Here is a 23,485-nt window from a genome sequence, read left to right on the forward strand (position 1 = left end):
TTCTGTACCTCCCAGGAGACAGGCTGAAGCTATTATAAAGTTATTAAGCTATTATTATACACAGGTATTAAGGCTGAATGAAGAAGTCAAGGGATAGGAGGGCATACAAAAGAGAAACCTCAGAGGTGTGCAGCAGAAGTCAGGGAAAGAGATGGTGAGGCATTTGTTGTGGGAAGGGGCTGGTGGATCTGTGGCATCAACCAGAGCCAGAGGAGATAAACTGTAAGTCACCTCTGAGCTCTTGACAAGGTGTGTAAAGCATTCTCTTCTGCCATATGGCTGATTTGTCAGGATTCCTGCAGGGAGCTGAGCCAAAGAGCCCTTGTGCTGAGGACATCCTACTCACCAGATCACTGAATGCTGTTGTGCTCTGCAGCATGAGCAGGGACCAGCCAAGCTCCAAAACCCAGGGAAAAGCCCACCTGGGATTGCATTTGTTATGGGCCTCTGCAAGAATTATGTCATAGCGTGCAAAGCTTGTGTTTTTGGTGTGAGCAAGTGTGCAAAGCCTGTAAGGTCTGAATTCAAGCAGCCAGCTGGAGGAGGGAAGCTCAGTGAGAAAGGAAGGTCCCTCAAAACCCAGGGTGGGTAGTGTCCCTGATCCACTAAGAGCTTAGAAGCTCTAAACACAGTGGGATACAGCAGCTGGATCTTTTTCCAGCAATCTGAGCATCCACCACAGGGAGCAGAGCCAGGGCTGTGACACACGAGTGCAAAATGTTAGTCAGAAAGGACAAATGGAATGTGAAAAACCACCAGAAACTCCCAAAGTGGGTCAAATTCCTCGATGCATCTAACAATAGATGTAGGACGGGAAAGACAGGGTGGATTCGGTTGTGTGCCCTCCTGTGCCTCCTAAAATTTGGGCTGCACTGTGGGCCTGAGTCTGTGGTGGTGAAATTCAAAGCAGGTGGCTGAAACTGTGGAAGCTGGTGGCTCCAGCTCTGCCTCCTCCACCCGGGCCTGCCTGGCATAATATTATCTTCACGCCTGAGCGAGGAGGACTTGGCTTATTAAACTTGCAAACCTGCCTTGTGCTCGCCCTTGGGTATCCAGGACTGCCGGGTCTCTGGGGCAGGATGTTCTAATGCTCCTTTTATGCCACGTCTACCACAACAAGGCCTCCTTAATTGGCTTGTGGTTCCCACCAGCACTGCCAGCACAGAGCGAGCGATGGAGGAAAAGCTGCCAGGCACAGCTCCCGCTCGGTGTTGGTGCATCATTAGCTCACATGTTGTCTCTCTCCCCGAAGACAAACACACTGTGTAGCCAAAAAGGTCTGTGGGGAGGATGCACAGCAAGATCCAAGTGCAAGAAGTAGGGGGGCACAGGTAGTTCTAGTCTCCCTGCCCCATTTGGTTTCTCCACTCTGCCAAATCTCAGATTTTCAGTAGTATGGGAGAAACTTGCAGTGAAATATTCTTTTATTTTTCCTCTCTGTTTTTAAAAGAACATCCTCCCCCTTCCTTGCTTTAATCACTTTAAAACAACCCTGGAGGAGCAACACTTGGGAAAATAATGTGGGAACCAGGGGAGTTCTTGAACTGTTAAAGAAATCAATATAAATCAGAGTAACCTTGCCCTGATGTCTTCCTTATCACCTCTGAAGCTCTACCTGCCTTTGTCTAACAACAATCTCAGTTAATTAGATAATTAATCTAATTATCTAATTAGGTGGAATCACTAATAGCTATTCCACCTAATTAGGCCAGTGGCTGTATCTCAGCGGTAGTGGTTCTCTCTTTCTGGCTAACCCTCCACCTTCTGCCATGCCTTGAAACCAGGCTCTGACACAATTCACAGCTCTTTGTTTGCTTTAACCAAAACCACCTGGAAGCAGTTTTACATTTTTTTACTCAGGCTTTCCTTGAATGAAAGCAAGGTGGCCAGTTGGAAAGTAGAAAAGGAAGCTCTCAGAAGATTAATTTTTTAGCAATGAAAGGAGGAAGCTCTTCATTGTTTTAATTCATTCTCCTGGTGTAAGATTAATTTTAGCTCTGAACACAACAACCTGTTATGAATTGATCCGAGGGAAGTATGTTGCTCGGAGGCTGGGGAAACAACTTAAGTAGCTTTTTCCCCCTTTATTTGGACAAGTTTAGCTAACTCATGGCTGCACTCCTAACTACAGTCTCTTCCCCGCATAAATGCGGATTGTGCTCCTGCTGCAGCTTTCCCAATCCGCCCTCTGTGTGACAGCACGAGGGAGCTGGCAAGAATTAAAACCAGCCTAAGGCCATTGGTCCCCTGGCAGCAGAGTCCCACTGCTCATCTCTGCAGGGATGCTGTGCCTGGCAGCCCCATGATGCTTGCTTTTGATCAGCACCTCTGTCCCTTCATGAGCTGCAGGTGCCTTTGGGGCTGCAAAGCTGCCATACGGCACTCCTGGGGTTTTTTCCCTTTAATGCCTAAATTGGATTTAAGGGCATTTTTGTGCATTCCAAAACAAACCAACAGTTGTCTGCAAAACAGCCAGACTTGGGCCTGAGAAGAGATGGATGTGCTCACGCCTCACACCCAGAGCTCTGCTTTCCTGGGATGCCACCTTACACACCATGAAAAGCCATTCAACATCTGCGTGGTCACGAACTGAGACTCTTCCAGCCCTAGGATTGTTTAATGGCTCACTCCATCCCTACCTGTCACAAGAGAGCACTGCTGGATCCCCTCTGACAGCTTTAGTGGGCACAACTTGGAGCACTGCTCTGGTTGGGCTCAGCGTCATAGAGTCCATGGGAACCCTGGCTGGAGTCTGGATGAGGTAAAAGGCCCAGGTAGCTTCTGCAAGAGCACTTCAGGAGCGAACCCCTTCTCTCACCTGGAAATGCTTCCTTCCTGTAGTGCTCTCAGCTTAATCTGCTGCAATAGCATCCAGATCTATAATCTGGTTCTGGGGAGAGTCCTGCTCCTGCCTGACTGGAATAATGGGCAACTCATGAATCCACAGCTTTTCATTTTGCTTTTTCTGTGTTTTGGGGTTTTTTTCTATGTGTATATGTAACTGAAGCACCATAAAATGTCTCCTTGGGGTAGTTGGATTTTTCTTCTAAAAAAACAAATTCTATATTATACACATATTTGAACTGCTTGGAGCAAAGTTGTCTCAGCATTCTCATTTTGAAACCCCCATATTGAGGTGTTTATTACAGCGTCATGAAAATTCACATTTAGTTGAAACTTGGCAAATGTTTTTTGGCTTGAAGCAAGTTTTCTTTTGAAGGAGTTTACTATTAAGTGTTTAAGGGTTTTTTTTTTCCTTTCTCTCTATTTTTCTTTTGAAAAAGCAACACCTTCCAGAACTGGGTTCAGAAGCAGAAGGCCAGCTCTGCAGCAAGTGCGAAAGCTGTGAGTTGAGCACAGAGCTGAAGCCATGTGCTGCAGCATTCATGCTTTTTTTCTGACATCTGTTAAGAGAATGGGAGGAAGAGAAATCAGCTGTACTCTACGAGAAAAGAGGCTTTTTAGTTGTTGTTGTTTTGGTGAGTCCTGAGTAGCTGCACTCCCACCAGATGTTGGTGATCCCAGAGCCAGCTGCACAGAGCACAGCATCTCTGCCTGCCTGGAGCTGGTGCCTTCACACGCCCCAGAGCAAACCAGATCTGCTGTACCTGGGTGACAATTGAGTGTGCAGCAGGCTTATTGTTGATGTGTGACTTAGATGTGTATCAAACAACAACATTCCTGACAGGGGCTGGGATCATGTTGTTACAGTTCCAGTGGAGTAAACGCAGCTACTGCTGCTCCGGTTTGTGCTATGACCTCAATATTGATGACACAGTCTATACTTCGCTCTATACTCACAAGTTTTTCTACTTTTTCAGATGTGCAGACTCATTTTTTTCGAAGTCAGGCTGTGCAGGTAGATAACCAGGTTTAAGCAACCCCTGTTAGCAAACTGGACATCCCACAGAGCCAGGAGCAGGAGTCACTGGTGGGAAATAGCTGTTGCTGCCCAGGGGAGCCCAGACTCCCACCAAGCAGTGCTGCCAAACTCCTCTGCCCCTTTTCAGCCTGCAAGTTGGGAGATGGGTGAGGATGAGGATGGCCAAAGCAGACAGCCAGATCTCAGGCAGCACATCAGCAGGACCAGCCTTAGTGGCCTTGTGTCTACTTACAGAGCTGGACAAACATCTCAAGAGAGAGAGCCAGGACCTCTCTGCTGCCTGAGCTGGTTCCTGAACCCAAACAGGATGGCTTCTGAGATTCTGAAATACTGTGGACAGGGCTGATTGAGTTTTTTTCCCCACTTCCCATTTCTGGCAGCAGCTAGAAGTGGGAGTACCTAAGTCTCCAGAGTGAGCCTGCTTTCTCTGGCTCTGCCTTGCAAACTCAGGAAGTTTGAGGTCTGATAATCACCCTTACCTTGCTTATTTATCGGCTTAGTCTCCACCCGAGGGCGTTCCCAGTGCTGAGACACCTGAGCTGGCTGTGCTCACACCACTGTGCTGGCTGGCTGCCACCGCAGTGCTCACTGTGGTAGGAATACATAGCGTTGGTACTTTTGGTCCTATCCTCCTGTGCTTTTTCTATTTTTGCTCTCCTGTTGAAGATGCCACAAAATTGTGCTTGTGTTGTGGAGATACCGATGGACTGCCACCATTTTGTATCACAGACAGGACAAATTCACTGCAATATTTAAGGTGCCTGGCTGGAACACCTGCAGTTGGACAGGTGTGAATTTGACTTTACCTGTACCGGGGCTTTTCAGCCCCTGCCACGATGCATAATTCACTTAGGTGATTGAATTGCAATGTTGACTTCCTCTTCCTTCCCTCATGTTATCCTAATATTTTTTAATATATCTTATTAGAAGTTATTCTTTGACACTGCTCCCACACATCATTGCCATGCAGATGTTACACAGATCTATTGATCATTTTCCACTTGCTGTGTTTCCCCAGTCTGTCCAGCAACTTTGCATCTTTCCTCATTGCAGGCTTCAATGTTCTACAAACAGCGTGGACCTAGGAGATCAAGGTGCTTTTTCCTAGTTGCCAGCATCTAGCCCAAAGGGGGAGGCAGATTTGGAGATGTTGCTTGTTTCTATGGATAATAATCAATAAGACCCATTGGGGAGCCAAGTACATGCATCACTAAACTTTGACCTCTGCTCTCCAGATCAGTCCCAAGATGCCTATTCATATGCTGGTGACATCCAGATTGCGCTGTTGCCAAAGCCTCTTTGCTTGGGAAGGGATTACAGATTTAAATTGCACAGCCTTTGCTATCTGTAGAGTATAGCACACGGGATGCTTAGCTAGAGCCTCTGGTTTTTGTTGGCTTTCTTTTCTACTCAGCCGAGTTTTATATTTAACGCTGTTGCATGCAGAGTGTTTTATGCCTCTCTACCTTTCAGGCTGTTTTTCACTTCAGTCTGTCTGGCATTTTAAGGGTTTACAGACCCTGGAGATTCCTGGCACTGGCTGTTGCTTGCATATTGCTCCTCATCTTTCAGACCCTTTTTCTCCTACGTTGCTCTTCGGCAGGCTGTTTCTGATAGAAAGTTTTTGGCTTGCTGTTTGAAGTTCCTGATAGTCGGCATTTGATCACTTGCTAATTCAGTTCTACAACTTTTTCCAAGGAAACCATGAAAGACTATCTAAAAATAGATTTTTAAAAAAAGAAAGAAAACTTTAAAAATACCCTTATTTTGCTGAATACAGGAAGTTTTAAGTTTTCTGGGAGGAAAAAAACCACATACCAAATTTAGAAGCAAATTGGAGATCCCAGAATGTTTGAGAAATCCATTTCTAGGCACAAAAGCTGGATGAAGAGTTTTCTTGTCCCTGTACATCTTCCCTTCCCTTGAGAGAATGTCTATTGAAATCTGTTGGCTGAGAACAAGCCAGATGAGATTCTTTAGTGTGGGTGGGTGAGAAGGGAGAGACAGAACTCTGGTGATAGCAGTGGGGCCTGACCTCAGCAGGGTGACAGGGGCAGAGGGACTGTGAGCAGCTCCTCTGGGTGATTCCTTCTGCAAGTGATCAAGGTCCATCTTTACATTGAGTGCCTCTGCTCCTCCCACTGCAAAGCTGTTTCTGTTTTGTGTTCCTCTGAAGGTTAGAAACAGATGTCTAGTTTCCATCCCACATGTCCAGCATGGATCAGTTGCACTCTTCATTCTTGTCTAAGAGCTCTTTCATTGCTGCAATGTGCTGCCTCCTTCCCCACTGTATTTTAGAGTGGTCATATCTCTTCCTTTGTTTCCCCAGGCTGAACAAGTTGAGTTTGTAGAGACTCCTTTCATTAAATACGTTTTCCATTCCTCTGACCATCCTAGAAACTCTTCTCTGTGCTTTCCCTGCTTGAATACATTGCAGAATTGCCTGGAGAATTCCAACAAGATCTCTCCTGTGCACTGTTCAGTGGCAGTAAAGCTCCCCTGTCTCTGTTTATTGGTACTTCTGACACCCCAACTCAACATTGGCCTTTCTAGGAGCTAAGTCACACCAGTGGCACACAAACACCTGAGACAGGTCTTCTTCCTCCTGTGTGCCACACCACTGAGCTCCTGCTCCAAGTGAGAAAGGCTGATTACAAGCAGCCAGCTGCCAAAGTCAGTAACACTGTATCTCATCCCATTTCCATTTTGCTCTCTCAAAGCTCCTCTCTGCTTCCAGTGTGACATTCTGCTTCTCATCTTCAGGTTATAAGCACAACCCCTCCTTTTCCTAATGGAGTCACTAAAGGAAATATCAAGTAATGTTCATCGCCAGGCAGTTTTATGAGGACCTCTATCAATGATCTCTCCAGCTTCTTCTTGCTTCATCCTTTGCCCACTTTGCTATCCTTGTGCTCCCAGCACAGCTAAAAATATCACATCACATTGCATCCAACTCATTCCTGAAGTCTGGAAAATGGAACACTGTGTGGTAACTTCTGCTTATCATTTCCTCATCCCCCAGTTATCGGTAAAGTCTCTGAGTGTCCCTGTGTGAATCCAAAATGGTTGTTAATTCAGTATGTTTTGCTGGAGCGTGCATAAATGTCTATGTTGCACCAGGGCCATCCATCAGCCAGCTATGTGTTTACACAATCCCTAGCACAATGCTTTTCCCAAAAAGCTTATGAACTCAGCCTGGGCCACATAGTCAAAGATGTTGTCAAGTGCTAAGTGAGATTTCCAAGAGTAGTTTCCTCCTGACTTCTCTCTGGAATCGGCACCCAAAGCCGATGGCAGTTAATGCTGTGCTTTGAAAGCAAGAGAGGGTGCAGTTGGTTGGTCACCAGTGCCTCTGGGCAATGCTTGTTTTCTGGTTTGGCATTTATTCTGTGCTGAAGATTTCCAGGCTTCTGAGCACAGGCTCCTGCCTCCCTTGCCAAGGATGCTCTTATGTATGGCAAACATGCTGCTTTGTGTGAAGTCTGCTGGCTTTCACACAGCCTCTTTTTCTTCCATCCCTGGATAGTTTCTCCTCATGCTGGAAACCTGTGGAGGCTAGACACATTTAACCCTCTTCAGGAGGACACAGTGAAATAAATGCTGGCTGTTAAGGTGCTCTTGTGTTGCTGGTTCACCATTTCTACCCTCAATTGCCAATTTCCCTTTCTACCCACTTCTACTAAAAGGTGCTAATTGTGTGGTGATACACAACTTCCCTGCCCTGGAGAGTGGCAGCATCACTTCTGGTCCTTTTAGGTCTGGCTAAACTAATAGAGAGATCTGTGTCCTGAGCCTGATTCCAACTCCTATATAACAAATTCCTTATTAAATCCACAGAAAAGTCATTTACTAGTGGTTAGACTTTGGGCTGTTCAGGGCAGCAGTCACTTCTGAGAAGTTACGCACGTCTGATGCAAAATTACAAAAATGTGTATTTACCACAGTGACCAAGGGGGCTGAGAAGCTCAAGTTAATATTTATACTTGGCATTGAACTCTATGCACAAATAGTGACTTTGGCTGGGTGCAGCATCCCCATTTATTTTTAAATCCTTTTATACCAATGGTCCAGGTGCAGGGAATTACCCCTGCACTCTTGGCACCCCAGGTTTTGGAGATCTCACTGTGCTGAAGAAGCTGCCAACAGGGTGTTTATCTCAGGAGTGCATCTCGGAGCATCCCTGGACAGCTGCTCTGGGGAGGGTATGGACTGTTGGGCTGTGGGTTTGGATTGTTGCCTGTTTCCAGGGCTGAAGCAGGGAAGCAGGAGTAGCTGCCATGCCATTGGGGTGAGGGGGATGCCGAGCTGCTGCAGAGGGGGAATGATGCTCCATCTATCTCACCCCAACATCTCCATACTGATATGAAGGATATACTCAAGTAGTTTGCTCTGGACCTCCCAGCATAGGCTGTGGCTGCCAGGTTGGCCCAAGAGTTTTGCAGCCTGTGCTGTGAGACTGCCTTCCCTGTTGCCATGTCTCTTGTGCCCTGAAAACGGCTGCAACCAGTGTCCCTTTACAAGGTTTTTTGTCATTAAAAATCCACATGGAGAGGGAAGGGTGGAAAGAAGTGTGTTAACAGGACCCTCTCGCAGATGGCAGTGCTCTCAAAGAAGCACACATTTGGCATCAATGAGAAAGCGGCATCTTCTGGAGGCTAGGGTGGGAATTCCTTCAGGTGGATTTAGCACCTGCTGAACATCACTGTGAAGTTCAAACCATTTAGCTGGAATTGAAAACTTGTGCCATGTGGGAGCCTAGAAATTCACTCCTTAGTTTTGAAATCCAGACTGCTGGAGTTAAGCAGAAGTGTTAAATAACTTGCCCAGGGCTGCCTGGTGAGGACACGAGAGCCCAAACTCCATTAAAAATCCTCAAATGCTCAGAGGGGTACTGCCTGTGCCACCTCAGTGAATTTTGAAGTCGGCAGGATAACTCACTAATATCAGAGTTTAAAAAAAAATATCCCCACCAAGGCACTTGTCCTTTAGTTGGACTGTATTTTCAGACCTGACTTCTGCCAGTGGTTCCTGTCTTGGCGTATTGGTGTCTGGAGAAGTCAAAGGGAAGTGCTGCCTGCAGGACACAGCATCCCAAAAGCTCTGGCTGGACCAGCCCACCAGTGGCCACGGCACTTCTCTGGAACCCTCCATGAAGGAAGATATCCCAAACTGTGTCTCGAAGGCTGTTTGGCAAACTGGAATGATCACCTCCTGATGGATGTACGGGATTGAATGAAGTCATGCTGTGCTTGACTTGCCAAGTTTTTAACACGTGATGTTGAAAGCATTATTTGTCGAGGAAGGAAGGTTTCCAGGGGAATTGATAACGAAGGATGTAGTAGGTTTTTGGAAAGAGAACAACTTTTGCTATGAAAACAGCAACCCTGAAACTTTTTGAGGAGATAAATTGCTTTCAAAAAATGGGCCACAGGTCCCTGCTGTTTCCACAAAAACTTACTGTGTGCCCGTGGTGGCTGCCACGCTACTTAGCACAGAAACAGGGAGCTAAGGGAAACACCTGTGGCAGAAAATGGGAGTTGGACCATGCCTAAGTCTCCTGCTGAGTCAAAATTTCAGTGCTTTCTGCCTTTCTGTGCTTCTCAGGTTCTCCACTGACCTTGTCCCCACACCCTCCATTGTCATGAAGATCTGGTAGTGATTGCACACCAGGTCTCTGCTTACCAGACCCCACAAGCACTGCTGAGTTCCTGTTCCCACACAGATTCCCAAAGCAAACGTTACTGCTATAATCTAAAAGAGCAAAAATGTTTGGAAAACAGCAGATGCAATGGGAAAATGACACTTCCTACATGTGATAATTGTGCAACCTTAACTCTGCCCTTGGAGTATGGCTGCCTCTTGCTGTATTGTTCAGGAACTTGTGTGGTGAAGAAAAAAGTCATTGGAAGTCTGTCTGGAAATTTAAGTGGTTGGTGGAGGTGCCAGCAAGGGTTAAATTACCTGGGCAGGGAAGGGGGGGATCGGTAGGGTAAGTGGATTACATGCAGCTTTTAAGTACAGGAGGTGACTCTGTCAGCATGATTTGACTTAAAATGGGCATCGGCAGAAGGAAAAACTCTCTGCGGCTTGTGAGTCCAGATTCCTAAAACTTTAACAGGCAGAACATGGTTATGTTGCCTCCTGCCATGTAGGTGCCTATCCTGTTTCAAGCCACTTACATTGGTTTGCTTTCAAGTAACAATTTTCTTATTTTCCCCCTTGTATTCAGCCACAGATTAACTTTGCTCAGACTGTCTCCACGCTCTCCCTGCAGCCCCGCTCACCACTCTCTCAGGTACAGCCCTGTTCAGCCTACATCCCTCCTGTCTGCCCTGCGCCGTGCTTGGGGATGAAGTTTGCTGTTCACTCATGGGAGACGTTTGCTTGGCTTAGTCACCACTGAGAAAGTGGGAAAGCACAGTGGAAAAGCACAGTGAAAGAACGTCTGCACTGCAAGACATGTGGCTGTACCAACTTTTTTGCCTTCACTCATCGCCCCTTTCGCCATCCTTCCTCAGCTGCTCACAGCCCCCATCTCCTCTGGCTGCTGCTGCTGCTGCAGAGGAAACAGCCCCGTGTGAAAGGGGCTCAACAAAGAGAGTGACAGCTCATGCTGGGTCATGTCACCATCCCAGCCTGTCATGCTAGCGCTTCCACAGGCCCCAAGGGGCTGTGGGGGATCTCGGGGCAGGACTGCTGCTTTTTGCAAAATGCCGCTTTTTGAGAATGCCACTTTTTGGGAACGCCACGTTTTGTCACCTCAGGAGTTTTGCAGAACCAGAGCTCATGCTTGGTGGAGTCGATAGATCACTGCGGGATTGATGGGAACATTTCTGGAAGCAGCACTACAGCAGCGCTGTCGAAACACCTTCGCCTCTGGGCGGGCCACTGCCCTGACCCCGAGCCTGAAGCCAGCTCAGAGAGGTGGCAGTCGAGGCATCCGTGAGGGCACCCAGAGCCCGTCCCCGAGGTCAGGGCACGGAGCAGGAGTTGCCTCGCGCTGCCCAGCCCCTCCGGTGCTCCCAGCGCAGCCACTGGGCGGACGAGCCGGCTCTGGCCGCCCTTCCCCTCACGGAGCGGGCCTGCCGTCCCCCGCGCGCCGCCGTCCCGCCCGCGGCAGCCCCGCTCCCCCGGGGGCAGGCGGGCGACGAACCCTCCGAGGGGGCAGGGACGGGAAGGGAAGGGGCCGCCCGCGGGCTGCGCGGAGCCCGAGCCCTCCCGGCGCGGAGGGGCCGCGGCGCAGGGGGGGCGGCCCGCGGGGCTCCGTGCGGACGGGGGTGGGACCCGGCGGGGCGGCGCAGGGGGCGCTCCCGGCTCCCCCCCGCTCCCTCCCCGGCAGGGCCGGCGGCGGGGCCGCCCCCATTGGCCGCGGCGCGGCAGCAGCTCCGCCCGCCGGAGCGGCGCGGCGCGGGGAGGGAGAGAGGGAGGAGGAGGAGGAGGAGGAGGGAGGGCGCCGGGCTGCGCTGCGCTGCTAGTCCGGAGCGGAGCCTGGCAGCGGCAGGAGCGGCGGCGCGGGGTGCGCAGCAGCCGGAGCCTGCTGGACGGAGGCAGCCCCGTCCCCCCGCCCTCCCTCCCCTCGCCTCTTTCTTTGTGCGCAGGGCAGGGGCGGCCCCGATCCATGGTCATGGGCGACAAGAAGAGCCCGACCAGGTGAGCGGGGGCGCGGGGGCGGGCGGGGAGAGGCGGTAAGATGGAGGGAGCGCGGCGCGGCCGCCTCTGCCCCGGCCCCGGCCGAGGGGATGGCGGCGGGTAGGCCCCGGCTGGCAGCCGCCGGCGTGTGCTCGGCCGCGGCGGGGGGAGGCGGCGAGGGGCGCCTAAGATGGAGGGAGCGAACAGGGAGGGGGCGGCGAGCCCGCGCCGCCCCGCCAGGTACGCGGGGGGCCGGGGCGGGGGGGGGGGGCCGCGGGCGGGGAGGGAGCGAGGGAGGCTCCTAAGATGGAGGGAGCGTGGAAGGGCAGCGGGAGGAGGAGGAGGAGGAGTGCCGGTGTCTCCCAGCCTGCCGCCGGTGCCAGGGCTGGTGCGGTGCGAGCGCAGCCATGGCGGCTCCGCTCGCTCGCACTCCCCGCTCCGCGCACTCGCCGCTCCCAGACAAAGGGAGGTTTAACAAGGTGGAGGAGGGAACGCGCCTCCCAGCCCGCAAACTCGCCCACCCACCCTCCCACCCTCCCGCCGCGGGCGGGGGGACGCGGGCGGCCCGGCCCGGCGGGGCCGGGGCGGAGCGCGGCGCCCCCCGCACCTCTCCGGGCCCGGCCCCGGTCAGGGTTTGTCGGCTGCTCCCGGCCCCGCGGGAGAGCGGCGGTGCGAGCAGGCGCTGGGTTTCGGGGCTCTGTAACATGGTTTCTCATGTGTGTGTTTTCTTTCTCTCCTCCTCCTCCTCCTCCTCTCCCTCCTCCTCCCGCCGCCTCTCTCCTCCTCCCCAAACACACACGTACACACACACGCTTCCCCTCTCCCTCCCCCTCCTCAAGGCCGAAAAGGCAAGCTAAACCTGCAGCCGACGAAGGCTTTTGGGATTGTAGCGTGTGCACCTTCAGGAACAGCGCCGAAGCCTTCAAATGCAGCATCTGCGATGTCAGGAAAGGCACCTCCACAAGGTACGTCCGCACCTTTCAACGCGGCTTGTGCTCCGCGCTGGGCTGCGCCGACTTGTTGATTTTTTTCGCTGTTGCCTGGATATGGGCTGGTTTCATCCCCTCTCTCCCCCGATGCAGTCCCTTCTGTCCCCGTTCAAAAGCTTGTGGATTTTAAAAATTCTCTTTCAAGCGTTTAATTGGAGCTGGAAGATGTGTTTCGTGGATGTGGCAGCAACCTGAATATTTTTGTTGTTCTGCGCTTTTTTGTTGTTGTTGCTGGTGTACAGAGAACCTTTTGGAGATGCACAGCCAGCCAGAAACGCTCTGACTGTGGTTTGGGGCAGGTGGTTTTCTGTGGTTTGGGTGGAGGTTTACCTGTGTTTTCTACAGGAGTAGAAATGACTGAGGATTAGGGAGTGAGAAAGGAAACGGGTGAAACTAAAGATGCCGTGAGAATAACTCTCTCCCTGAGATGTTGATCTCTCGGTGACTGTTGTCATCAGAAAGGAATCGGCTTTGTGCTCAGTGTGGGAATGGTGCGGGTTTCTGAAAGGTTTAGCTGTCAGGTCTCTCTGATTGCCTTGTTCCGAGAAACTGTGAAGGTCTTTATGAGGCGGTGAATCTGACATGGAATAGTTAATTTAATCTCAAAAAAAAAGCTCCCAAACTTGCCAGTTCTCAGTTAGAGGGTTCAGAAAGTTTGTCCTGGATGTATCAGTTGACGCTAAAGCAGGCATGTGGTGCTCTGCTTTCTTTCTTTTTGTGATTTGTTCTACCATGTCGATTTCTGATTTTTGTTAATATTGTACCTTCCAAATTTGAGTTCCCATTGCGGTGCTCTGCCAAAGAAATAGTCTGTGAGGTTTCCATTGTGAAAGGCGTCGTTTTCCTTGAGTGCAGCTGTGTATTGAGGTGCTCTCATCAGCAGGCTGTTTGCATGACTTGGCTGTCTTGGCTTGATTGACAAAGGAGGTGAAAGCGTGTTGGGTTGTTATTGTTCGCACTGTGCTTTAGACAATGTGAAGTGCCTACATTTTTAATGGGGAGCATGTTTTCGGGCCATTGAAACTCTCTGAGTTACAGTGACAGAGCGCTGTAGTGCTTCACTGTGTGTTTTGTGATGCACATCAGCTACAAGTATCTGTTCTTATTACAAAATGTACAGAGGTGTTGAACTCAATCCGGTTGTAAATAGCATGGTTAGAGCATTGAGTAAGGTCCAGCTTTGGGACAGCGGTGTTCTGTGTGTACCTGGAGCTGATTCTTGACTTGTTCAGGCTCATTTTGTCGTGCAGCTGAACCTTCCCAGCACGTTTGATTGGTGTGTGTTTCTCTTTCCTTGGCTTCCCTGTTGGCTCAGGTGGAATGTGTTGCTCCTGCAGTCGCCTGGTCCCCGAGCTGCTCCTCCGGAGCACGGCTGTGCAGTCCCCACACGCTCCCGCAGTGTCACACCACTGCCTGGGTGTCGGTGGGAGGAGAGCCCTAATCAGATATAGAGCCCAGATGGGATGTATCCTGTATCAGACACTGTTATTTTCATTGGCCACCATGCTGCTGTTCATTTGGAGAGCATCAGCCTGCTTTCACATGCCCTTACGTTTTTATTTTTTTTTAAAGATAATTTTCAAACTGTTTGTTGCAGTAGTAGGATGGTTTGTCTTTTAAAGGGCCATTAAGAGCGATAGCAGTCGATGATTTCAGGTTAAGAGCTGTAGCCTTACTTGCAGATGTGATCCTCGGGTCTAGAACATTGTAATTCTGTTTAGCTTTTAATGGACCCTTATGAATGGCTTCTAATTTTAATTCATTTAATTCATCAGCTTTCTATTCATTTTTGCTGCTTTTAAAATTGCTTTTGTTTGTAGAATTTGAGAAAGTATTTAAAATATTCAATGGCCCATCATGTCTTCTTGCATATTTATATAATTTATGAATAAATATAACAGAAAGCAGGAGTGATTGAGTGTTGTGAGAGAGCATTGTGTGTTGAGAAGTTCTGGGAGGTCAGAGCTATTTGTGATGTTACTTTGAATGTTATAGTATGTGATGTACGAGTCAATGCCAGGAAATTATTCAGAATTTTTTAAATAAATGACTGATGTAAAGATGAGTTATGATTGATAATTTATTACTTGAAATATAAGGTGTCTGATGAGCTTGACTTTTAAGTTGCAATTTGACAAGTTGATGATACTTTTCCACAGTTAAAACTGCCTTGCTTCATTGTGACTTACTTCAATAACACTTACAGGAAATTTATCAAACTCACTTTAAAAAAAAACTCAACCAAGTAGTGAAAGACATGGTGAGGCAACTGTTTTTCATCAAATTATTGTGTTCAATCACAGCATGCCCAGGGTTTTTTTTTTTAAGATCTGGTATGACCTACTTCCCCCCTCCCTCCACTGTGAAACCAGTTATTTGTTGTGGAATTTACTTTGGCTGATAAATAGTCTCTGATTTAAGAACTGGTGAGGCCCTTAGCTAATTCTCACCGTGTGTATATTTCTTCAGACTCAATATAATCTGTTGGCATGTGGGAGGGGTGGCTGGCAGCAGTTAGAAGTTTTATCTACTCAGATCCAGCTATCCCCTTTCCCTAGGATCTCGTAAATGGAGCTTCAAACATCAGTGAGTTTTAGAGTTGACCTGCCAAGTCAAAATCATTGTAGAGGCTAAACAGTTAAATTGCACTCAACTGTTTTTTCAAGGAGCTGTTTATAAATATTTCAGGTGCACTTTTAAATTAAAATTAGGTCAAATCCATCTCTGAAGGATTGTTTTGCAAAGATTACATTAAACCTGTAGCACTTGAGTACTGGATTTGTTACAGTACGTCACTAGCTTCCTTTCCTCACCTGGATTCTTGCTGTTTTATGGTTAAACTTTTATCACTTTCTATTTAGGCAAGTATGTTGAGTTTTTTTTACTTCTGTGAGGATGATGGCAAAGACACCAGCTCTGTTCAACACAGCGCTCAGCTGGGTGAGATGATGATTTAGCTGGCTGGGGAGTGAGCAGTGGGCAGCTGTTAGCTGGGGTTTATAGTGCCTTATTCCTTTCCTGGAGGTTGTTATTGGTGTCACAGCACAGGGAACTGGTGCTGGTCACCACTTTCACTGGTGTCCTGTGGCTCTTCTGGTGGTTTGCTCTGGTGTAGCAACACCAGCTCCTGCACTCAGGAGAAGACTGGAATTGAAGCTTCTGCTGGGAAGTTTGCTCCAGAGACGCGTGTTCCTTTCCAATATCCATTACTTCTTCAAACACGGAAGGAAAGTTTGCTTTGGATTTCCTAAGAATGCGAGGGCAGGATTTGGCCTTGTATTTCCTGTGAGTTCCTATTTGGGGGTAGGTGATGGCTCTCTGTTTTATTTGTTTTTCTTAATGGCATTCTTGCTCCTCTTCTCCTTTGGTTCTCTGATGGTTTACATATATTGTGTTCCCGTACACCTCTTGTAACTTCCTCTCTCCTCCCAGGCAGGGCTGTGAAGTTTTTCTACTTGGGATTGTTTTCAGACTTCATTGTGAAGGAGAGTATTTGCTCCCCTCCTTATGATTTCAGAGAAACTGGTTTTTGAAACTTTCTTTTTGGATGAATAGGCAAGTGATGTGATGTGGTGGAGCTTCTCTGATGTTATTTTTTTCTCTAAATTTGGGATGAATACTTTCCTTTTCCACACTCCACATCCTCTTATCATGAATGTGCCTTGAGTAGAGGGAAATGCACTTAAAGTCAGTGGAAAATGTGAAAGCAACAATTGTATGTCTGATATGCAAATTAACAAAACAATGGGAGCTTTTAGTACAAATTTGAGTTGAAATGTGTGTGTCCTCTGCAAGGTATAAATTGAACAAGCATTTCTGTTTTATTTGTTGCTAACACCTGTATGCCTGAAGTGCAGGGGTTGGAGTTTGCATCAAATGATGTGAATGTACACTTCATTGTGGAGAGCCCAAGGAGTGATATCAGTAGTGCTTCACCCTTTTGCCATCCTTATTTTTGAGGGGAGACCGAGCTAAAACTGTTTATATTTATGAACTGAATTCTCTTGTATGGAACAGATGTCTCAGATACTGGCCTTTGTTTCTCTTTAGTTCTGTAGAAAATTCTCATGTTTGCAAGATCTGAACTACCACCTTGAAGGATGCAAACTACTGTCCATGTCACTATGGAAAAGTATTTTCTTCTGCATCCAAGCTGGGCTGACCAGAATAGGCACCAGATAGTCCTGCTATTCCTGGAATGAGGAATCAGGCTTATGATCCTGACCTTCATACAACTAATATGTGCCCTGCTTATTTGCCATGTGTTTGCAGGACTGTTCTGAAAACCCTTGCATGATGTGTGGTTGTGGTGTAGGTTGGAAGCCAAGTGGTTTACTTTGGTTCTGTCAAGTTAGCTTTCACCTGCATTAGGGTGGGTTTTATTTAGCATCATAGCTGGCCTTTAAGTGGCTTAATTTCCATAAAAGTGGAATACAGAACTTGTCTAGAAAAAAGCTGTTGTGGAAGCGATGTTGGTGCTTTTACTCTGGAATATTTGTTTTACTATTTGGCTGTTTAAATCTATTGTTAAATCATCCCTGTTTTTCCTGTTGATTGCTGAATTTAAATGGCTGTTGGATTAGGAGGAGTGAAGCATGGACTCTATCAGCCTGGAGTTGTGCCATTGTTCCACTGGACCATCCATATCCTGAGGATGTGTCCCCTCAGGGACTGCTGTTCTGGTAATGGGGCTGCAGTGTTACTCTGCCTGGGTACTGCTGAGTGCTGGAATGCACAATACCTATTTGCAAAATGTTTGCCCACGTGCCAGGAGTTGCTGAAATCTCTGTTGTCTCATACGTTATTTGCCAGCACTGCCTAAAAGTAAGTGGCTGTTACTTTGTGGATTTGGGGAGTACTTCTGTAGGTCTGGCAAACCCACCAGGGCAGAGGAGCCAAGGGCAGGAGCAAACACCATCTGACAAGCAGACAATGCTGATGGTTCACAGCAAATCCTTGATTCTGGGGCTGTGGTTTGACAACACACCAAGTTTGAATCTGTGACTTGTATTGCAGGACCACATGTGTCTCGGCCACATGGCTTGGAGTACTGATCCATTATAAACTGACTTCTGGTACAGATTCGTGCTACACTTATTTTTTAAACTAGCATGAAGTTAGTCTGTGAGGCTTCAGCTGAGCAGATGAAACTGTTCAGCTTCAGATTATCTGTCAGCCTGGTGCAAGCATAACCCTGGCATAAGATCTGTGTCTTGTACTTTGGCTGTTTGAAAGAAGTGAGAGTTGTGTCCTGATTTGCTCTTTGTGGTGTTTGGCTCTGGCATTAATGATCTCATTACCATCACCCCAGGATTTCTCTTAGATCTCAGCACCTCTGGGAAATAATTCTCAGCGGGGAGAATCCTCAGTGTTGACGTGCAGCACCAAGGCAATACCCCTTTGCTATGGTTGTCAAATTTGGGTACCTGAGAAGCTGTGGGTGGCAAATGCAGTAGGGAGTATGGTGGTTCCCATGACTCACTTTGCTTCCACCACTGTGGTTTTTTCTCAATGTCTTACTAAGGAATAACAGCTATATCTGTTGTTTTCCTTTTTTTATTAGGGTAAAAAGATCTATTTGTTAAATAGTAAAATCTTCAGCGTGGATAAGGGGTGTTGATAATATTTATGTAGATTACCCGTTTGGGTTAAGTAATTGTGGGTGGTAGGGTTTAGTGTCAATCTCTGATTTCTCTTGAAGACTCTCTAAAGATCTAATGGATAAACTGCGACACTGAGCGTGTTAATACATCACTGATGATATGCAGCGTGGATATTATTCATTTCTCCTTTCCTCCATAGGCTGCTTTTCTGGGAGACGGGAATCTAAATCAAAGTATGTATGTGCGTGTAGGAGGAGAGGGCATGCAACTCTCTTTTATTGCTGCGAGCAGACACTGCGTCCACTGGGATGCTGACCCCTGGCTCCCAACAGGTCCTTGTGGGGAACTGGTAGGCAGAGGAATGCGGAGCAACTTTCTCTGCATGCCTTTCTTAATTGCCCTGATTGTTTCATGTTCCCATCAGCTGCTGCTGCGGAGGGGCTGCTGCCTTTGCACGGCTGGTGGGTGTGTTTGCACCCTGATGTGGGGTTTGTCTGGTAAGAGGAATTGGGTGAACTGGAAATAAGACAGTGTGCAGTGTTGCCTGTAGTGATAGTTGAGAGGGGGGAAGTGGTGGATACAAAGTGTTTTCCCTGTGACCACCCTCTGCTCCTGTGGCATCCTGGCTGTGTGTCCTGTGCTCAGTGTTGGTGTTCGCAGCAGTGTGCAGCACTCTGGGACTCTGTTTTGGCTGAATTTTTAGGTCCCTGAAAAAAATGCATGAGACCCAAGACCCTCATGAGGGGTGAAAGGAGTCAAGAAGTGTGCTGTGGGCTGGACAGATTGTTTTGGCTGGCTACACCTGGCTTTTGTGCTGTAACTTGGACACCCCTGCCATAACTCCAGGCAAGTTCACTGCTGATCTTGAATCAGGTGTTGCTTGTACTCTAGCTGCTTTGCATTATTGGTAGGCTTACTGTTCCTTGCTGTGGCACTGCTCCTTTTCTTCCTGCTCCATTGGGCTTGAACAAACAGACAGGTCCTTCCAGGGTCCCTCAGTGAGGAACACACAAGTTCATGGCACTTCTGGGGAGTCCTGCTGGCGTGCAGGAATATGGCAGCAGGGTGAAACACGTGGCTCCTGCATCAGGCAAAGCATGTACTCTGCTTGTCCTTTATTTCACGTGCATCTCTCCTTGTCTGGGGAGTTCTTCTTAGGAGGAAACCCACTGACCTATTTTGTGGGATTTCAGGTGGTTCTGTAGGTTAGTGGGTTCCAGTCCTGTAATGTAGGTCACTCGCAAGGTGCGCTGGAGTTCTGTAACGCGTAGTTCTGACCTGAAATAAGATTCATACAAACTCTCTCCGTGGCTGTGTCTTGCAGCTGTAGTTTGCATCTTTGCACTGGGCTCTTTCTTCACAAGGTAAAAGGAGAAATTTGGGCATTTCCAGAGGGAAGGGGTCTTCCAGGAGGGTTTGAGTACTTATTTAAAGTGTGCATGTTGCAGACAGGTAAGGGCAAATTACCCTTATTGCCATTTCATGTTAAGGGCACAGCAAAAAAAGCAGACCAGGAGCACTGAGTAGCCCATCCATGCTACCCTAAGCAGATGTCCAGGATTACAGGATACAACAGAAATAGTGTGGAAATGCCTCCATTATGTTTATGTAAGTTCCTTTTACAGCTGACATATGCTAAATACATTGATTGTCTCTTTGTGCAGACAGATTTCCTTTACATCAACCAGAGGTCCTTTTCTACTTTTTTGGTACATCTGGAGGTACAACCAAATCCTTAACATTGCTCTTCCCATAAACCAGCTATTAATTAGGAGCATGTTCTTTGTAGCAGAGTGCTAATTGGTACATCAGCAAAATCACTGCCTGTTAAACATGGGAAAGATAGTAATTCTGACTGGCTCAAATATAAGTGAGAGGGAAAAGCATCCCTTCTCTTCGCTGGCCCAGTGGGTTTTGTTTGACTGTTCAGTAGCTCAGTGCATTCCAAATGTGAATCTCAAGTATTCCCTACAAAACCCAAATCTAATTGGTTAAAACTGGGTGTTGCTTCGGTAGTATTTTATTCCTGAAGTTCTCTCTGTGTTTCTGACAGTTCAAAGTACACCCACAGCCAATCTTCTGTTAAGTAATACTGGAAGTGCACAAGGAAGAGGGCCCACAGGGATCTAAAATACTGATCATGAAACCAGGAGACCTGATTTTGAACTGTATGTGGTCTTCCCCGAGACACTGGCCTGGGATTGTGGAGTACACCCTTATGCCACAAGGATCAACATACTAAAAATTTGGAGAGGGACTTTTTACAAGGGCATGAAGGCCAAGGGGAATGGCTTCAAACTGAGCAGAGGGCAGGGTTAGATTAGGTATTAGGAAGAAATTCCTCATAGTGAGGGTGGTGAGGTCCTGGCACAGGTTGCCCAGAGAAGCTGTGGCTGCCTCATCCCTCGAACTGTTCCAGACCAAGTTGGAAGGGGCTTGGAGCAACATGTGATAGTGGAAAGTGTCCCTGCCCATGGCAGAGTGGTTGGAACAAGGTGATCTTTAGAGTCCCTTCCAACCCAGGCAATTTTATGATTCTCTGGTCAGAAGTTCCAAAAACTTTAGTTTTAGGATCTTACCAAATAGGTTGTCTTTAAATAAAATGGAAGCAAAACAAGTCAGTTTTGGATTTTGTTTAGGGCTAAACAAGGAATAAATGTTTAGACATGTTTTCTCGAGCAGATTGTTCATAGGGATTTCAGAGTTATAATGAATTGTTTGTAACATGCAGAGGTGCTAAGTGAGACAAAATATCTTGCCTGAGATAAAGCTGCCTTCTTCAGATTTATATTTTTGAGTAGACAGAAGTGAGACTGATCATAATCTAAAATATTTTATCTGAATTAAATTATTTTTGTGCATATGGAGCTGTGTCTGGGTAATTCATGTGCAGATTCACGTGGTCGATTTGGGGAGGGGGAGAGAGGATGCAGAACTGCTGGGATTTGGTGGCTTCAGTGATGTAAAGTTGATCAGAAAACTGCCCAATGATTGGTGAGTGTTGGTTATTCCCTGCACCCCAGTCCCAAATATGCAGCATTTTATAATAATTTTATAAATTATAGGGGTATTTATTAATGGAATAGGATTGCTCCCTTTTTTTTTGTTGTCCATGTAGTAAATAAATACATGGAAGGATTTAAATTTTCTTTCACCTCTATTTGCAGATGACAGTGGGGCTTGTATGATGTTAATGTGATTTAGGTGTAAGAGATGCTGGAATTCACCCTTTAGCAAGTCAGCTAGCTAAATATCCTTGGGATGCCGTTTTTAATCTGTATGATTATATTCACTGTCTGTGTTATAATTTGATCGAGAAATTTATGTCTATGGTATGTGTTTCATTCCTTTGTTTAATTAAAAAGAAAAAAGATCTAGTTTAGCAGAAGGACATAAATCTTACTTGTCCTGGGTGGACAAAGCATGCTGATCTGTTCAGGTTGCTGGAAATGTGTGTCTCTGCTGAAATATTTGGCTCTCATTATATATCTTGGAGCTCTTATTCTGAAAGTGCTCTCACTGTTTTTTTCGGAAGTGGCACTGAGCACTTTCTCTTCCTGAGATGAGATTTCAATAAGAGAGGCAATACATTGATGGATGATGGCCCTGTGATGGAGTCAATCAGCCAGTGCAGTCATTTGTCTCCTGGGGATACAGGGTAGAGCACATCATTAGCAGCAGAAGGGGAGGCTTTCCTCTGTAATGCTAATAGGACCAGGGAGCTGGTTGGTGCCTGTTTGCTGCCACTGCTCCGTTATTACAGGTGCCTTGCGGAGAAATAAAACCATTTTCATTTTTTATCTATGGGTGTGGATCAATTTAACAGAAATACTTAATAAGTTTTAGGAAATGTTTGTCATTCAGCATAGTACTAGCAATTTGTAAACCTGCATCACGTGAAAATGCTGCCCATAAAAATGGTGAATTATTCTGGGGGAGTTGTGTGTGTCTTAGTGGTTTTACACACAAGTAGCTTGACTTGTGGAGAAAAGACTGGCAGCTGCCTGATTGGAAGGACGGTGGGTCTTAGTTGGAGGAAAAGTGTTGAAAGGGAAGCCTGTGGGTTGCAGAAGTTACTGCAGCAGTGTGTGATGGTGCTGGATTTCTGTCAGAGCTAAAGGCAAAGCATGAGGCAGAGAGGGCGAGTGACTTGTCCAAAGGACAGCTGGGGCTGTGCTGGTGCGTGGCAGCAGCACTGAGATGGCTTCAAGGTAGCTTTGTGTTTTGGGCCTCATCCAGCTTTGCCCAGGGAGAGTGAGTTAACCTGCAAACTGCTGTTCCTCCATGGCTGCTTTGCTCCTGTCTGGGCTCTTGGGAGGCATAGCGGTGATCCCATCAGGAGCTCGGGGTGGGCAGGAGTGCTCCTGTTACAGGATACAGGGCTGCAAACCTTGCGTAAGCAGAATCTGTGTGCAGAGATGGTCAGTTCCAACAGGGCACACACGGAAGCTGTAAATGTTGGGAGGAAAGGGTTATTCTGAGTGGCTGGTGGGTGTTCCTGTACCCTCCAGCGCTGTGAGCAGGATGCTGGCAGCTCGGGCACTGCTTCTTGTGTGGGGGAAGAAAAGAGTTTTAACTTGCTGTGAATCTGGATAGTTAGGTAACTCACCTGCACAGGTTTACCTCTCTGTCAAGTAAATGCACTATGAAGTCCACATACAGCTTGTAGGAGGTAAAGTTCATTTTTAGGAAGCACTTCAGGTTCTGAAATGTCTTCTCAAAAACTGCTCTTGAAGTCAAACCTAACAAACTGTGTTTATCTTCCTTTCTCTGAACTGTATAGATAATGGTTGAAAAAATAAAGAGCAAGGGCAGCCAGGAAGCAAGTGATGTTGGGCTGCTGGAATTGTGTAGTGGGTACTTTTTGTACACTTCACGTCTCTCATGTACAGCGATGTCTTCGCTCCTGAAGTGTGGAAGGAATGTGGTACTAAAGGCACGGGGTTGTCAGAGTTGTGCAATTTTACATAGGAGTTAGCAGATCAAGGAACATGCTTTGTCAAGGGTGTGGGAATATAGGGCTCTGGCAGCAATTAAGAGTCATTAATTAAGCATACTTATTGCCGGATGTGAGTCAAGTTTGTTGTAAATTGCTTAACTTCTGAGGTCAAGAAGATCTGATGCATCCGAGACATGCTTTGTTAGTGTCTGTGGGACTGTGGGGCCGTCCACAGGGACGGGCTGGAATAGCAGAGCTCAAACTGTGAAATTTTGAGCTTCATTAGATGACTTATTGACAGTGACAGTTTGGCAGCACCTCTGCCAGCTGGGACCACACATTTGCATTCAGAATTGTAGACCTGTGAAGGGTTCCTTGAGGCTCCTGGGTTGCATCATCTGGGAATGTACAAGTGCATGCCAGGAATTTACACTGCTGGCCT

At 47.4% G+C, this 23,485-nt stretch overlaps 1 protein-coding gene across 1 annotated transcript in view; it reads left to right on the forward strand.

Annotated features, from left to right (window-relative positions):
• The first annotated feature begins 11,330 nt into the window (after window positions 1-11,330).
• Window positions 11,331-23,485, forward strand: part of LOC125331634 (RING1 and YY1 binding protein) — a 42,729-nt gene continuing 30,574 nt past the window's right edge. The window contains exons 1-2 of the mRNA XM_048315870.1: window positions 11,331-11,533; window positions 12,352-12,477. Of these exons, the coding sequence (XP_048171827.1) occupies window positions 11,502-11,533; window positions 12,352-12,477 (158 nt within the window). The 5' untranslated portion in view covers window positions 11,331-11,501. The remainder of the gene's footprint in view (window positions 11,534-12,351; window positions 12,478-23,485) is intronic.

Source organism: Corvus hawaiiensis, chromosome 11 (assembly GCF_020740725.1).
Source record: "Corvus hawaiiensis isolate bCorHaw1 chromosome 11, bCorHaw1.pri.cur, whole genome shotgun sequence".
In the NCBI taxonomy this organism is placed as follows: domain Eukaryota; kingdom Metazoa; phylum Chordata; class Aves; order Passeriformes; family Corvidae; genus Corvus; species Corvus hawaiiensis.